General features: G+C 39.5%; 1 protein-coding gene across 1 annotated transcript; it reads left to right on the forward strand.

Moving 5' to 3' along the window:
- The first annotated feature begins 9138 nt into the window (after positions 1–9138).
- On the forward strand, positions 9139–10095 carry LOC137627484 (uncharacterized). Its single transcript, XM_068358568.1, has 3 exons — positions 9139–9275; positions 9445–9572; positions 9799–10095. The coding sequence occupies exons 1-3, from the start codon at positions 9264–9266 to the stop codon at positions 9962–9964; spliced, it is 306 nt and encodes a 101-aa protein (XP_068214669.1). The 5' UTR covers positions 9139–9263; the 3' UTR covers positions 9965–10095.
- The last annotated feature ends 7935 nt before the right edge of the window (positions 10096–18030 follow it).

Consider the following 18030-nt stretch of genomic DNA (forward strand, 5'->3'; position numbering starts at 1 on the left):
TTACCTTGTGTTACGAGATTGATTCGTTCCGGGAGTCCTCGCACCCTAAAATACTCGTATCCCAAAACAATTATTCTTCCCATAGGAAATGAAGGAAATTCACTTGATGCATACCACATATTCATAAATATACATATACACTCAATTTTGTAGGTTTTGTAATGGTAATTATTGTACAAATTCTATCCTTTAACAGGAAAAAACAAAAATGAAGAACTTACTTGAGAAATTGAATTGACAATTTAACTCACCACTTACCTGTGAGGAGAGTCGTTGCTTGCGTGAGGGACATTAAGATGTAGGAAGAATAGATAGAGGGAAGCTACTGACTGGAAGGACGATCTTACTCCATGAGAACTTCTGACAATATATAATGTATTCTCTCTCTAAAATCAAGTTTACTATCACTAGCTGATGCACTTAATTTACAGCTTTCTGGATACTTGGTTGTCTTCGTTACACAATTTCCATCATTACTGACAAGAAACCTATCTAGAGACAGCTGCTTTGCCCTTACTTTAAAATGGCCTGAGAATGAGACATTACAATATCGCTGAATAGATTTGTTGCTTGTGGGGTTGAAGCCTTACCTGGGTGATATTTTTCTATAAAATTTTTCAGTGTCCCATATTGTTAACGTCTCCCTAATTTCACTTGAATTGAAAGATATATCACTCCGTCCCTCCTCCTCGTCGCTTGAAATCTCCTCCACATTCTCATAATGCTGTAGATTATGCAGTTTCAGTCCCATTGCTTTTCATGAATAATGTTTTTTGTAATCGTATCGCCTGCCATCAGCTCTTCATCAATCCGGATAAGCAAAAAACCTTTCAAAGTTGTTCCATCAATGACAGTACCCATTTTGCAATTTCAATTGATTTGATACCATTCTGTTCAGAATTAAAACTGTACTAAACCTGGACGTTATACAATTGCCGGACACACGCATATGATGTTCCCTCTTCACGAAAATTTTCTTTCTCAATTTTTAACTTATAATGTACTGTAATCATATCCATCTTACCGTCTTTCTTCGGAATCATTGTCACAATACTGTTAACTTTATGATGTCACGCTCTCATTTTGATCAACAACAACACAAACATTATAATGAACAATAGCAATCGCAACTCGACAAAGAACATGTGGTATCAATTCAACAAACCGCAGTTCCAAAGACACTTGCTTGAGATCCTGCTTCTGATACTCAGAGTATGGAAGAATCTACGGATCTGCGTAATGGGAGTTGCCTGCTAATATGAGTCAAAATGGGTTGAAATTCCCATGAACACTACATGGGTGGAATATGGGCACTACGTGACTGATTTATGTGCACCGAGTGATAGCTTCTTTAGTACTTCTCTACCTAAAATGCACATGTGGTGTAAAATGTTCTGCTCACAGAACGCGGTACCACTTGTAACCCAATTCAAGTTTGTATGCTCATATTCATAGTTTCTCAAAACTCAGGGCCCCATTGTATGTCGACATTTACTGTAATATTCATACATTTCCTCTAAATTACTCATGAACCTTTGTACATCTATACACACATACATATACTCGATAATTGATGATGCAAAGAAAATTTTGCGAAACACAAAAGGTTGGTTAGTAAGGACATCTCATAAATTATGTTCATTATAAGGAAGTTTAAATGAATAAGTTCGATTGAACTGTGTAAAGAGATAAAAAAAAAAAAACTCATGGTAAAATTTACCTAAAAGAGACACAAAAACTGGCATTGAACTTCATGGGGCTGATTGATGAATAATGTAGCCTTTTGTGACGGGCCGAGAGAAGGTTGTGACTCAAAGACAGGATGAAAGCAACTGAGTGAGTATATTATTGAACACTCTCCTTTATATACAAAAGCTCAAGGCAACCGGAAATTTCCTGTTCAAAATCGGCACCGTTACAATTGAGAAAAATAGACATGTTTATTCAGGTTCTTTTTAGTGCGAGGGAAGAGCGAAGATAAAAGCATAATATATACACAAAATGAACTATGTACGATCGTGTGACACACGGTTGGTACATGGCTGCCCGCTAAAAATGACATACTGTACATGTTAAATAGGGCGCCCTGAATCTGGAGTGGTAGTAGCAAAAACTGCGCCGATTAGCGGCAGTGAGTGGCTGTAGAAGTCGTTGGTTGGGGCGTGAGCGAGTGGTGGATGATGGGTGGTTTTGTTGCCGCTCCGGCTCGTCACGGGGTAGGCGTGTGTCGTACGGCATTCATAGGCGTGTGTGTCCTACGGCATTCATAGGCATGTGTGTCCTACGGCATTCATAGGCGTGTGTGTCCTACGGCGTTCACGTCAGCTTCGGTTGAAGTTGACTAGGTGTCCTCTTCGTCACGAGTGGAGGCATTGATGGAGGTTTTGAAGGTCGTGAAGTGGCTGTCCATAAGGGCATCGGCTTTGGTCATCAAGTCCTTTATGGTAAACTATCGACATCGGGTATGGCAGCGCGTACAGGTTTAGGTAAACGGCTTACCCAAAGGGCACGAAGCAGGTTCACATCACGAGGAGAGCCGTCCATGGCAGGTGGCAGGCGAGTGATACTGGTCATTTCCCTGAGGGCGAGCGAAGCCCTTTGGTCCCCCAATGGTTATTGCGAGAGCTGAAAAAGCTTTGCTATACGGGCAGCTGGCAATGGCCAATACTGCTGCAGAAGGTATGTTTTGAAGGCGTCATACGCTATTGGGGTGTCTCTTTGTTCACAAAGCCAGTCGGATATTTCCGGGAAGGTGTCCTCGGGTATCGCCGCGAGAACCTATTCCGCTTTGGTGATTGAGCGAGTCACGCCCTTGATGCGAAACTGGACTTCTGCGCGCTGAAACCAACCAAATGCCTCTCCGCTGGCGAATGATAAAAGTTTCAATGGGGGAGTCGCAGCAATAACTTCCGTAGAGTCCGCCATAGTATTAATGATGGAGGGGCGAGGTGGGGTGGAAGGCGGGAGGAGCGAGTCGACTTCCAGGGTCACCAATGTGACAGGCCAAGAAAAGGTTGTGACTCAAAGACAGGATGAAAGCAACTGAGTGAGTTTATTATTGAACACTCTCCTTTATATACAAAAACTCAAGGCAACAGGAAATTTCATGTTGAAAATCGACACCGTTACCATTGAGAAAAACAGACATGTTTATTCAGGTTCTTTTTAGTGCGAGGGAAGAGCGAAGATACAAGCATAATATATACACAAAATGAACTTTGTACGATCGTGTGACACACGGTTGGTAAACTTTAGTTTAAATTATTTTTAATTAACACAACGCATCACGAGCATGTAAATTCCCTCTCATATGTTTTTTCATACTTACATGTATCATTGACCTTACTACTATATTTCAATTTAAAAGTGAATATCAAAATACTAAAACTTTACACTTTTTCAACAAATCTTTTAGGATGACGTTGCTAACACAATGCCTATTTTCATGACCGTGACAGAGCCTGGCATGTGTCTACAACTGGCTAAAGTAGTGTGGTAGGTCAGAACTGATCTGCTGATGTACCAAATGTGAGAGGAGTTCTACATCAGTCAGCCCTAGAGATCAACTCAGGTGATTATCTCATCAAAAAGTTTTAACAATTAGATTCCGTGTTTCAATCATATGCTCCAAAATTTTATAAAATATCACTCTACAATTACGAAAAAGAAAACGCCTCACTCTTATCACAATAAGTGAGTCTGCTCAACTCAATTTGTTCCTCCTAATATACTTATACTGCACTCACTTTACCATCCTTGTTGCTACTGATACCCCACTTTAGATCTAACAGACAACTTTTTCTGCGCCGTCTTATTGCCGAACCTGTTTTTTAGTTAAAAAAATGAGTGTAAGAGAAGGGAGCTTGTAATTCTTCATGCCTTAAGGATAACTTTTCTTAACTTTACTCTTCAGAATTTGACTCGCTTATTATTAGACTACTTGCTGTTTTTTCAATAAGCCCTAGCCCGGGTATATTAAGCAACTAATGTTGGGAGTTGTTTTTTATGTACTTGGAATTCATCTGACAGCAGTTTTATTATATTTATGGAAGAATAACTGAACATAAGGGGAAAATAAAGGTTGAATTATTAAAGAGAAAATTAACCTTAGAATGAGATCTGCATATGGAGAAATTCTGTATAAAGAGAATGCAGTCCAAAGTCGATAGAGTAAGTCAATTGAAAATTTGTTGAAAAACAAGAAGAGAATATGTTCAGATCTGAATGATGTAAGAGCAGAAAGGGTTAAAGTACTTGCCATTGGTTAGCATAATTTCAAAATGCTTGCTGAAGACACGGTTGAGAATGTAAGAGGTTTGAAAAATAGTTTGATTTCATTATCTATTATGATTATCATTATTGTTCTTATTATTTTTACTATCATTGTGTTTATTGTTGTAATTTCTTTTCAATCTCACTGTTTAATAAATAAGCAATGATTCATAAATAACGATGAACACACGATATGAAAGGAGACTGGGAGAATGAGGTTAAGGCTTGGGGTGGAGTTCTCTATGAAAAGAAAAAAGACAAAATATGAAATGTTCAGCTGATGCTTTCCTTGCCCTATCTCACGCAGCCTGACATCCAGAATCCTTGACCGCTGAGAGCTTTCCTTCAGAGCTGGAAGGCCACCGTTCAACCCTTGTTCAATAACAAAAAAAAGGGCAAGGCATGAGAGAGAGAGAGGGGGGGGGAGAGAGAGGGAGAGAGAGAGAGAGAGAGAGAGAGAGAGAGAGAGAGAGAGAGTGTCTGTTAGCTAATTTCACCAGTCATGTATGTTACAGCATTTTAGTAGCTACTTGTAGCATTTATTTTTCCCAAATATCATTAAACAGAAGACGTGAATTCAATATTGGAATAAATGGAGAACCTTTCAATTTCTATCTCTTTTATGGGGGGGCCAGTCTTTTTTTCTTCATCAAATCATGTTATTTGCTATACCTAATGATAATTAGTTCCAATTGATGCAATTTGCTCCATTAAGATTTTTCAATAACACTGATGATTTTGTAGGTTTATAATACTTTACATGTATAAAATTATGCATTTGATGAATAGTTAGTTATATCAGTGATAATATTCTTTTTTTCTATAGAATATTCAGTTACAATAAAATATTTTTCCATATTAATGTTTTAGCCACATAGTATTTTGTCTTATTCTCTTTTATTAACAGAACATTTAATCGTAATGATTTGATTTGTTATATTTACTTCCGTGCCAAGAATAAAGCCTTATTTTTTAAGGAATGATTTTTAATTTCTGCTCTTGAAGCCATATCATTCAAGCACTCCTATAATTCTTTTACGTACAACTATATCTTGAAGTACGCAAACATTTTTTTTTTTCTTGTAAAATTAATTCAGTCCAGGCGACAATATTCTGAATGTTATTTATCGTCCCATTTGCAAATTGTTGTAATCAAGGTCAGGGTAGCCTGTTAGAAACGTCCCTGCCTAGCGATATGCTGGACTGGAGTTCGAGACCCACTCAAACTCGAAAGTTTCTTGTAGTGTCTTCAACCTCGCCATCCTTGTGAGCTAAGGTTGGATGTTAAGCCTACAGGTCTACCTGCTTAGGTATTAGCAGCTATTGTCTGGCTGTTCCCAGTTCTAGCTTGAATACTGATTATATGTATAGAGTCAGTCTCTAGGGCATTGTCCAGCTAGGATATTGTCACTACATTGCCTCTGTGACTCACAAACGACCTATAATCCTTTAGACAAGACAACTGCGACAACTTTATGTCGTACTTCACACAAGTCCGAATACAGCATTATAAACAGGTAATATAGTTTGCGTTAGATTACATAAGTTGAGTAAGGTAAATTTGTACATGAAATTATCAAACCTTATCAAAATCCATCAGAAAAAAAGAATAGTCATATTCTAATATGTCAACTTATATAAAAAACTACTTACAAAAATTATATTTTACTCAAAATTCAGTCAAAAAAAAAAATTACGGTTTAAAGAGGCGCGCTGTTAAAGGCCATCATTTTGTGCTAAATGCCAATGTCATGGTTATTAAAGTAAAAAAGTACACTCAAGTACTGCAATGTGATATGGTACCCACACTACCAAAAGGATATTGCACAAATAGAGAGTGTACAAAGGTCCTATACTGCTAGAATAGAAGAAGTTAAGGACCTTGACTACTGGGAAAGACTGCAATTTTTATAACTATACAGTCTAGAAAGGAGAAGAGAACGCTACAAGATAATACAAGCATGGAAGCAAATAGAAGGAATTACTGAAAACATCATGGAGCTAAAAATATCAGAAAGAGCAAGCCGAGGTAGATTAATAGTGCCAAAAAATATACCAGGAAAACTAAGGAAGGCACACAGGACATTAATCCACTACGCACCAGCATCGATAATGCAGCGACTATTTAATGCGCTGCCAGCTCATCTAAGAAACATATCAGGAGTGACCGTAGATGTGTTTAAGAATAAGCTCGATAAATACCTAAGATGCATCACAGACCATCCAAGACTGGAAGATGCAAAATACACCGGAAGATGCATTAGCAACTCTCTGGTGGATATACGAGGTGCCTCACACTGAGGGACCTGGGGGAACCCAAACATAAAATAAGGCAATAAGGTAAGGCTCTCTCTCTCTCTCTCTCTCTCTCTCTCTCTCTCTCTCTCTCTCTCTCTCTCTCTCTCTCTCTCTCTCTCTCTCCGTAAGCCGACTTTGATATTGTAATACTGCACATGCAGAAGTTATAAATAAGTTTTTTTACAACTATATATATATATATATATATATATATATATATATATATATATACATATATATATATATATATATATATATATATATATATATATACATATATATATATATATATATATATATATATATATATATATATATATATATATATATATATAGATAGATAGATAGATAGATAGATACATATATACATACATACAAATATACATATATGTATGTATACAGTATATATATATATATATATATATATATATATATATATATATATATATGTGTGTGTGTGTGTGTGTGTGTATATATATACACTTGTGTATGATAAATTTTGCACGTTAGACATGTTTTTCATATTCAAATAAGGGACATATTTTAATCCCTTAATGTCTGGATTCTCTCTTGGGTCTTTGATCCCGAGGTATAAGAGAGAATCCAAACATTAAGGTATCAAAATATACGACTTATTTGAATACTTGTGTATTTGTGCGTATGTGCGATTGCACAAGGTTATCTTGTGTTTGTCAATGGCCGGTCATATTGATTATTAAACTTCTCGTAAGTTACAAAGAGAGTTAGATTAAAGGAGAGCGAGATAATAGAGAGTTAATCTAATTTAAGTGTACCATATCTCATGTCCTTAAACAAACCACCTACAAGTAACCTTTGCTTTCGGACCAATAAAGGAATCTTGTTCAGTGGCAACATCTATTTTTTCATGTCTCGTCGTCCATAAATTCCAGTACGTATCTTTTATATTTTGGGGGAATTAAGTATATGTTTATTGAATTAATAAATTTAATCTTCATTCCTCCTACGTTCCACTATAAGTCACTCATATCTTTGTTAATTATTATCACCTTTTTCCTCATAATAATGTCCATATGAGTGAAACTTTCTTGAAATGTCTTTACGATCTCTGTTGTGTCATAGGTAATGGTCCAGTCAATTCTTGCTCCAAATTTACGCAACAGTTTCCTTTCTTACTTTTATGGGTCGTTTAAATGGCAAATATACTTCCCAGACTTTGAGTGACATTGAAATTAGAGTTTACAAAGCTTTGCCTTTGATTCTGTGAGTTTCTTGGTTTTTTTTTTTTTTCTGTACTTGCCCTATTACGATATACGTTAGTTTAAGAAACTTTCTGTTTCATAATATACCCACATGTTTTATCTTATATATTAAAACAGTTTAAAGGTTTAAAGGCCGCTTATGAGTGGCAGAGGCAAGGGACAGTGACATTGTCCTAGCAAACGGGACAATGCCCTAGAGACTAACCATATATTATATGATCAGCGCCCAAGCCACCTCTGTACCCAAGCTAGAACCAAGGAGGGCCAAGCAATGGCTGCTAATGACTCAGCATATAGACTTATAGGCTCCCCCAAACCTGCCAACCTTAGTTCACAAGGATAGTAAGGTTGCAGACACTAAAGGAACTAACGAGTCTGAGCGGGGCTCAAACTCCCGTCTGGCAAACACCAGGCAGAGACGTTACCAATCAGGCCACCACAACCATAGTATTATTTTTTATAACTTTGTGTGTTATGATCATTTCTTTCATATGTTGTTTGTTTCATAACATTAGGATGTGTTTTATCAATCTTAATATGATATCTGTGTAAGACATGGAATGATTGATGACCGTGTATTTCTTATATGTAGTTATTGTTATATCATTATACTTTACAAGAGAGAGAGAGAGAGAGAGAGAGAGAGAGAGAGAGAGAGAGAGAGAGAGAGAGAGAGACAGACAGACAGACAGACAGACAGACACCCAGACAGACAGAGCGGGAGACAGACAGAGAGAGAGAGAGAGAGAGACAGACAGACAGACAGACAGACAGACAGACAGACAGACAGAGAGAGAGAGAGAGAGAGAGATATTTCCTTTGTTACGAGAAGCGCAAAAAAATAAACAGTAAAAAAACAAGCAAAACATAAAACGACTCGCATAAAGCAGTAATGAATAATCCTTTTTACTATATTTTGCGTTGTTAATATTTTCATCTTTAAATGTCTGACTTTTTCTGGGCCAGATTTATTTTTGTCAATACAACTTTTTCATTTGATACAATATGTTGTGTAAAAGCATTACATCATAACTTAGTAGGATCCTAATGAAAACAATATTGCTTCAGGCGTATTTTACTCTTAATATTTAGTTAACTGGCCAATCAATCTCTCTCTCTCTCTCTCTCTCTCTCTCTCTCTCTCTCTCTCTCTCTCTCTCTCTCTCTCTCTCTCTCTCTCTCTCTCAAAACACCTAAATGTTTATGCTGCCCCTAATTTTGAGCGATCACCTTTCGCAACAGAGACAGTCAAACAAAAAAAGAATCTTGCCCGTCCAGATTATGACATAATTCTGCTTATTCAAGAACTTCCATCAAGAGAGGTCAACGTAAACGAGGCTAAGGGTATGACCTAATGGTAACCTTCACTGAACCAGGAGAGGGACCTTCCACATATATAAGACGGCGTCTGGGCCTGACCGAGCATCAGACCTTCGCCTCCACAACAGCAACATGAAGTTCGCAGTAAGTTTCCAGTTGGATGTTTGTGATCGAATAGTTTATTATGATTACCTATGTTAACTGAAAAAGATTAACTATACCAGAGTAGTCCATAAAACCATCTTTGTTTATTAGAATATGATAGATTATTGATTTACTTTATTTATTCATATATTTATCATTTATCTTTTAGCTTGCCCTTGTCTTGGCCATGGTTGCCATGGTTTATGCCCGCCCAGACAACGTAGTAAACGTAGCTCTGGAAGACATCCTCCTGGACCAAGACATTGCTGAAGATTCCACAGTCACTGGAACCTACTCGTAAGTATAAGCCTAGGATCAGTGGGCCTTAGCCTTTGGAATTGTTAACTATACAAAAATTTCCATAAAGGCTTCCTTTTCAAACTCGATTGCCATTTTCATGAGACACATTCAAGTAATTGCAATTTTCTGTAGTTGTATATTGAATGAAAATGGTACAGTAATGTCTGCGGTAATGCCTTATCATTGAAAAAAATATATGTCATTATCTACCTAATCTTTACAGCTGGACCGACCCTGACGGTAACGAGCACTTCGTCAAGTACGTCGCTGACGACGACGGTTACAGAGTCCTCGAGTCCAACGTCGTCCCAGCAACTGCTGACGGTGTCAGGGCCAACGGCGAACAGGGATCCTTCGTCTCCCTCGAGGATCTCGACGACGACAAATAAACGACACGAACGACATCCGTAGAGTCATACGCTTCATGAACCTTCATTTCTCATTACATCTCGTCCCGATATAGTATTCTATTTATTAACACTATTTATGGTCCCTGAATAAATTAAGTTCACAAACGTTACTTTTATTATCATTATTTATATCACTGCTTAATTTTATACAGGCATATCTGTCTTACATTGGAATTAATCACTCCAAGCATAAAGGCCTATTTATGTACATATAGTTCTGGCAACCATGTATGATTACAATGCTTAACTTATGCCAGAGAAGGGAAGATTCTAAAGAAAAAAATATTGTATTACCTTGTGTTACGAGTTAAATTCGTTCTGGGAGTCCTCGCACCCTAAAATACTCGTATCATAAAGAATTATTCTTCCCATAGGAAAATAAGGTAAATTTACTTGATGCATACCTCATATTCATAAATATACATATAAACTCAATTTTGTAAGTTTTGTAATGGTAATTGTTGTACAAACTCTACCCTTTAGCATAAGAAAAAAAATAAGAACTTACTTAAGAACTTGAATTGACATTTTAACTCACCATCTACCTGTGAGGAGAGTCGTTGCCTGCGTGAGGAACATGAGTAGGGAGGAAGAGTAGATAAACGGAATCTACCTACTGGATGGACGATCGTACTCCATGAGAACTTCTGGCAAAATATTATGCATTCTCTCTATAGAATTAAATTCACTGTTAATAGCTGATACACTTAATTTACAGCTTTCTGGACACTTTGTTGTCTTCGTTACACAATTTCCATCATTCCTGACAAAAAACCTATATAGAGATAGTTGCTTTGCACTTACTTTAAAATGGCCTGAGAATGAGACATTACAATATCGGTGAATAGATTCGCTGCTTGCGGGGTTGAAGCCTTACCTGGGTGATATCTTTCTATAAAATTTTTCAGTGTCCCATATTGTTAACGCCTCCCTAATTTCACTTGAATTGAAAGATATATCACTCTGTCCCTCCTCCTCGTCCCTTGAAATCTCCTCCACATTCTCTTAGTGCTGTAGATTATGCAGTTTCAGTCCCATTGCTTTTCACGAATAATGTTTTCGGTAATCGTATCGCCTGCTAACAGCTTCTCATCAATCCGGCTAAGCAGAAAACCTTTCAAAGTTGTTCCATCAATGTCAGCACCCCTTTCGCAATGTCAATTAATTTGATATCTTCCATTCTGTTCAGAATTAAAACAGTACTAAACCTGGATGTTATACAATTGCATATTTTTTATATGTCGGACGTACACATATCATGTTCCCTCTTTACGATAATTTCCTTTTTCAATTTTTCACTTATACTGCAATCATCTCCTTACCATCTTTCTAAATCATCCGGAACCATTGTCACAATACTTTTAACTTTACGATGCTAAGCTATCTATTTGATCAACATCAGCAAAAACTTTATAATGAATAATAGCAATCACAATTCGACAAAGAACATGTGGTAACAATCCAACAAATGACAGCTCCAAAGACTCTTGCTTGAGATTCTGCTTCTGCTACTCAGAGTATGGAAGAATCTGCGGATCTGCATAATGGGGGTTGCTTGCTAATATGAGTCAAAATGGGTTGAAATTCCCGTGAACACTACATGGGTGGAGTATGGGCACTACATGACTGATTTATGTGCATCGAGTGATAGCTTCTTTAGTACTTCTCTATCTAAAATGCCCATATGGTGTAAAATGTTCTGCTCACAGAACGCGGTACCACTCGTAACCCAATTCAAATTTGTATGCTCATATTCATAGTTACTCAAAACTCAGGGCCCTATTGTATGTCAACACTAACTGTAATATTCACACTTTTCCTCGAACCTTTGTAATATGTACACACACATATATATACAAGATAATTGAAGATGCAAAAAATATTTTGCAAAATACAAAAGGTTGGTTAGTAAGGACATCTCATATCTTATATTTATTATAAGGAAACATTCAACCATTCCATTGGCAGCGGGGTTGTTTGAGGTTAGTGATGCCCAGGAGATTCGCTAATGATGTCCACAATTGAGAGGGGAAAGTGGTACCCCTGTCAGAAGTAATATGCTCAGGGATACCAAAACTTGCAATCCATCCTGAGAGTAAGGCAGATGTACATGATGCGGACGGTGCAGTTTCCATGGGAATGGCTTCAGACCAGCAAGTGGAGCGGTCGATGACGGTAAACAGGTAACGATGTCCTTGTGATGTGGGTAGGGGGCCTACAACGTCGACATGAATGTGGGTGAAATGACGCTGAGGTTGAGGAAAGGTGCCCACTCCTGAATCCGAGTGTCGATGTACTTTGGAAGTTTGGCACGAAGTACAGGCGCGGACCCAATCCTTAGCATCCTTAGAAATGCCGTGCCAAATGAACTTCGTCCTCAGCAGCTGTGCAGTAGAACGGCACGAGGGATGTGAAAGGCCGTGAATGAAATCAAACACCTGTCGGCGCATGGGAGCAGGAATCTAAGGTCTGGTCTACCAGTACTGACGTCACAGAGGAGGGTGGTGTTGGAGTCGCCGAGGGGGAAGTCTTCCCAACGGAGGGATGTGCAGGATGTCCTACATGCTTGATACTCTGGATCCTGTCATTGGGCTTCAGCCAAGGCGTTGTAATCCAATCCCAGTTGAACGGCAGCCAACGTGTTTCTTGACAGGGCATTGGCAACGGGAATCATTTTCCCAGGGACGTATTGAAGGGTGCAATTGTATTCAGCCACAGAGGAGAGATGTCGGCGTTGATGGGCGGACCAGGCATCAGACTGTCGAGTGAAGGCGTGCACCAGAGGCATGTGGTTTGTGCGAATCACGAAGGGCGTACCTTCTAAGAAATGGCGAAAGTGACGGACAGCCAAGTTCACCGCCAGCAATTCGCGATCGAAGGTAGAATAACCCGATTCTGCCTTGGACAGTTTTCTGCTGAAGAAGGTCAATGGGCGGGGCAAGCCATTGACCACCTGTTCGAGTACTGCACCAATAGTGACGTCGCTGGCATCGGTTGAGAGAAGTAGAGGGGCATGTGAGAGAGGAAAAGTGAGAGCTGCAGTGGTTGATAGGGCCTTCTTTGCATTGCAGAGGGCCACTTCTTGAAGGGGACCCCACTTCAGGTCTTTTGGCTTACCCTTGAGGGAGGTGTAACGGGGAGCAAGAGTGGCGGCAATGGCTGGCAGAAAATGGTGATAATAGTTGATCATGCCCAAGAATTCCTGCAGAGCTCTGACAGTTGAGTGTGTGGGGAAGTTCTGAACGGCTGCTACCTTCTTAGGGAAGGGATGGACTCCTTCAGAAGTGATGCGGTGCCCTAAGAATGACACTTCGTTGGCGCCAAATGTACACTTGTCGTACCGGAATACAATGCCGTTTTGTTGCAGCCGGTCGAGCACGATGCGCAAGTGACGGATGTGTTTCTCTTTTGAGGAAGAGAACACAAGTATGTCGTCCACCTAACATACACAGAAGGGGAGGTCCCCAAAGATGCCATCCATGAGACGTTGAAAATTGGCCCCAGCATTACAAAGGCCAAAACAGGAGTAATTGAAGGTGTATGTACCAAACGGAGAGGAGATGGCAGTCTTGGGGATGCCTTCTGGATTCATAGGCACCTGATAATACCCCTTCAGGAGGTCGAGCATAAAGAAAACCTTCGCTTTGTGCAGTTAGGAGGTCACGTTGGTGATGTTTGGGACGGAGTAGTGATCCGGTTCTGTTTGCATGTTCAGGCGCCTGTAATCCCCGCACGGACGGAGGGATCCGTCTTTCTTCAGAACGATGTGTAAGGGTGATGACCATGGGCTGGAGGCCTTTTGGCAAAGGCCCATTTCCTCCATTTCGGCGAACATCTGTTTGGCGGCTGCCAATCGTTCTGGTGCCAAATGTCTGAATTTTGCAAAGACTGGGGGTCCCGTTGTCTTGATATGGTGATAAATACCGTGCTTGGCAGGAGCCGTGGGCGTTTGGCGAAGTTCTGGACGGAAAACTTCCGGACACAACGTGAGGAGGTGGGCGTAGGCATCCTTGGGTGCGCTGATGTGGAGAGCGATGTTGGAGGGGTCGGGTTGAAGAGGTGTCGACAGGTACGAGTCTGTGTTTACCAATCGTCGGTGGGCGACATCGACCAGAAGGTAGAAATGAGAGAGGAAATCCACGCCAAGGATTTGCAATATGACATCAGCAACGAGAAACTTCCAATTAAATTTACTGTTTCCAAATGATAATGTGAGGTTCTCGTAACTGTAGGTGGGTATCGCAGATCCGTTGGCAGTTACCAGGCGGACGTTGGCAGACTTAGACAGACTACGTCATGTCTTGAAGAGTTCCCTTGGCAAAGGAGAACGACAAGCACCCGTGTCTACCGAAAATCGCACACCCATTCCTGCATCATGTAAAAAGAAAAGATTAGAAACACGGGAGGCCACCGCCACGAGCGATGGCCTACTTACACTTTTTTTGGCCACTGACAATCCTTGGCACATTTCTTCGGGGCTGCCCCGAATCTGTAGTGGTAGTAGCAAAACTGCGGCCAATGGGCGGTAGTATGTGGCTGTAGAAGTCGTTGGTTGGGGCGCGAACGAGGGGTGGGTGATGGATGGCTTTGTCGCCACTCCGGCTTGTCACGGGGTAGGCGTGTATGTCCTATGGCATTCACATCAGCTTCAGTTGACGTTGAATAGGTGTCCTCTTTGTCAGGAGTGGAGGCATTGATGGAGGTCTTGAAGGTTGTGAAGTGGCTGTCCATAAAGACGTCAGCTTTTGTCATCAAGTCTTTTATTGGTAAACTATCGACATCGGGTATGGCAGCGCATATAGGTTCAGGTAAACGGCAATCCAAAGGGCACGAAGTAGTCTCACCTCACGAGGAGAGCCGTCTGCGGCTGGTTGCAGGCGAGCGATACTGGTCATTTCCCTGATGGTGAGCGAAGCCCTTTGGTCCCCCAATAGTTGTTGAGAGAGCTGAAAAAGCTTTGCTATAAGGGGGGCTGGCAACGGCGAATACTGCTGCAAAAGGTATGTTTTGAGGGTGTCATATACTATTGGGGTGTCTCCTTGTTCACAAAGGAAGTTGGATATTTCTGGGAAGGTGTCCTCGGGTATCGCCGCGAGAACATAATCTGCTTTGGTGGTTGAGCGAGTCATACCCTTGATGCGAAACTGGACTTCTGCGCTCTAAAACCAAGCAAACGCCTCTCCACTGGCGAACGACACAAGTTTCAATGGGGCGGCGCCAACTTCCGTGGAGTCCGCCATAGTACCATTGACGGAGGGGCGGGGGGTGGGTGGAAGGCAGGAGGAGCGAGTCGACTTCCGGGGTCACCAATGTGACAAGCCGAGAGAAGGTTGTGACTCAAAGGCAGGATGAAAGCAACTTATTCTTTATTACAGAAAATCCTTTTATATATATGTAAACTCCAGGCAAAAAGGGCATAAAAAACATAACAGGCAATTTCATGTTCAACCGACAACCCCATCGGATAACAGTTAACGATGAGAAAAACAGACATGTTATTTCAGGTCCCTATCAGTGCAAGGCGAGAGCGAAGATACAAGCATAATATATACAAAAAAGAAAATGTCGTTACTATGTACGATCGTGTGACACACGGTGGTACAAACTCAACTGATATTCCTTCAAACAGTTTTAACGGTTAGATTCCGTGTTTCAATCGCATGCTCAAAAGTTTTATAAAATATCACTCTACAATTACGTAAAAGAAAACGTCTCACTCTTATCACGATAAGTGAGTCTGCTCAACTCAATTTGTTCCTCCTAATATACTTATACTGTATTCACACTACCATCTTTGTGCTACTGATACCCCAATTTAGATCTATGGTAATAGGCAACTTTTTCTACGCCGTCTCATTGCCGAACCAGTTTAGATGAAAGGATGAGTATGAAGGAAGGGAGCTTGCAATATCATGCCTTAAGGATGACTTTTCTTAACATTACTCAACTCTTCACAATATAACTTGCTTATTATTAGACTAATTTCTGTTTTTCAATAGGCCATAGTCCGGGTATAATAAGCAACTAATATTGAGAGTTGTTTTTTATCTAATCGGAATTCATCCTAGATTCAGCATTTTGAGTATATCTATGGAAGGAAACCTGAACATGAGGGGAAAAGGAAAGTTGAATTATTATAGAGAAAATTAATCTTAGAATAAGCGCTGCATATAGAGAAATGCTATATAAAGAGAATGCAGTCCAAAGTCGACAGAGTAAGTATTTTGAAGATTTGTTGAATAACAAGAACAGAATATGTACAGATCTGAATGACGCAAGAGCAGAAGGGGTTAAAGTACTTGCAATTGATTAGTATAAATTAGAAATGCAGAGAGGTTTGAAAAATACTCTATGATTTCATTTTTTATCATAATTTTCATTATTATAATTATCATTTTAGTGTTTATTGTTGTTATCTTTTTCAGTCCTACTGTAAAATAAACAAGAAATGATACATAAACAATGATGATCACAAGGTATTAAAGGTGACTGGGAGAAAGAGGTTAAGGCTTGGGGTGGAGTTCTCTATGAAAAGGAAAAAGACAAAATATGAAATGTTCAGCTGATGCTTTCCTTGCCCTGTCTCACGCAGCCTGACATCCAGAATCCTTGACCACTGAGAGCTTTCCTTCAGAGCTGGAAGGCCACCGTTCAACCATTGTTCAATAACAAAAAAAAGGGCAAGGAATGGGAGAGAGAGAGAGAGAGGAGAGAGAGAGAGAGAGAGAGAGAGAGAGAGAGAGAGAGAGAGAGAGAGTGTGTGTGTGTGTGTCTGTTAGCTAATTTCACCAGTCATATATGTTACAGCATTTTAGTAGCTACTTGTAACATTTACTTTTTCCAAATATCATTAAACAGAAGACGTGAATTCAATATTGGAATAAATGGAGAACCTTTCAATTTCTATCTCTTTGGGGGGGGGGGGCCAATCTTTTTTTCTTCATCAAATCATGTTATTTGCTATAGCTAATGATAATTAGTTTTAATAGATGCAATTTGCTCCATTAAGATTTTTTAATTACACTGATGATTTTGTAGGTTTATAATATTTTACATGTTTAAAATTGATGAATAGTTTAGCTATGTCAGTGTGTGTGGTCAGAATAATATTTTTTATGCATAGAATATTCAGTTAAAATAGAATATTTCTCCATATTGATGTTTCAGCAACATAGTATTTTTTCTTATTATTCCGTTTGATTAACAGAACATTTAATCGTAATGATTTGATTTGTCATATTTACCTCCGTGCCAAGAATAAGCCTTTTTTTTTTTTTTTTTTTTTTTTAAGGAATGATCTTTAATTTCTTCTCTTGCAGCCATATCAATTAAGCACTCCTGTAATTCTTTCACGTACAACAACTATATTTTGAAGTACGTAAACATTTTTTTTTGTTTTTTGTTCTTGTAAAATTAATTCAGTCCATGCGACAGTATTCTAGATGTTCTTTATCGTCCCATTTGCAAATTGTTGTAATCGAGATTGTGGTAGCCTGTTGGAAACGTCCCTTCCTGGCGATATGCTAGACTGGAGTTCGAGCCCCACTCAAGCTCGAAAGTTTCTTGTAGTGTCTTCAACCTCGCCATCCTTGTGAGATAAGATGGGGGGGGGGGGAGCGCTGTTAAGCCTACAGGTCTACCTGCTTAGTTATTAGCAACTATTGTCTGTCTGTCCCCAGTCCTAGCTTGAATGCTGATCATATGTATACAGTCAGTCTCTAGGGCATTGTCCTGCTAGGATATAGTCACTACCTTGCCTCTGCTATTCATGAACGCCCTTTAAGCGTTTTAACAAGACAACTGTAACAACTTTGTGTAGTGATTAACACAGGTCTGAATACTGCATTATAAACAGGTGATATAACGCCACGCACGAGTGTGTCGTTAGTTTACGTTAGATTACATTGTGTAAGGTAAAGTTGTACAGGATATAATTAAACCTCATCAAAATCCACTAGAAAAAAAAGAGTAGTCATATTCCAATATGTCAACTTATATAAAAGTCTACTTACAAAAATTATATTTTACTCAAAGTTCAGCCCCCC

Source organism: Palaemon carinicauda, chromosome 35, assembly GCF_036898095.1.
Source record: "Palaemon carinicauda isolate YSFRI2023 chromosome 35, ASM3689809v2, whole genome shotgun sequence".
Classification (NCBI taxonomy): domain Eukaryota; kingdom Metazoa; phylum Arthropoda; class Malacostraca; order Decapoda; family Palaemonidae; genus Palaemon; species Palaemon carinicauda.

Excerpts from the sequence above, each read along its gene's own strand:
- LOC137627484 (XM_068358568.1), top strand. Across the intron at positions 9,573-9,798 it reads ACAGTCACTGGAACCTACTC|CTGGACCGACCCTGACGGTA; the intron begins GTAAGTATAAGC and ends TAATCTTTACAG.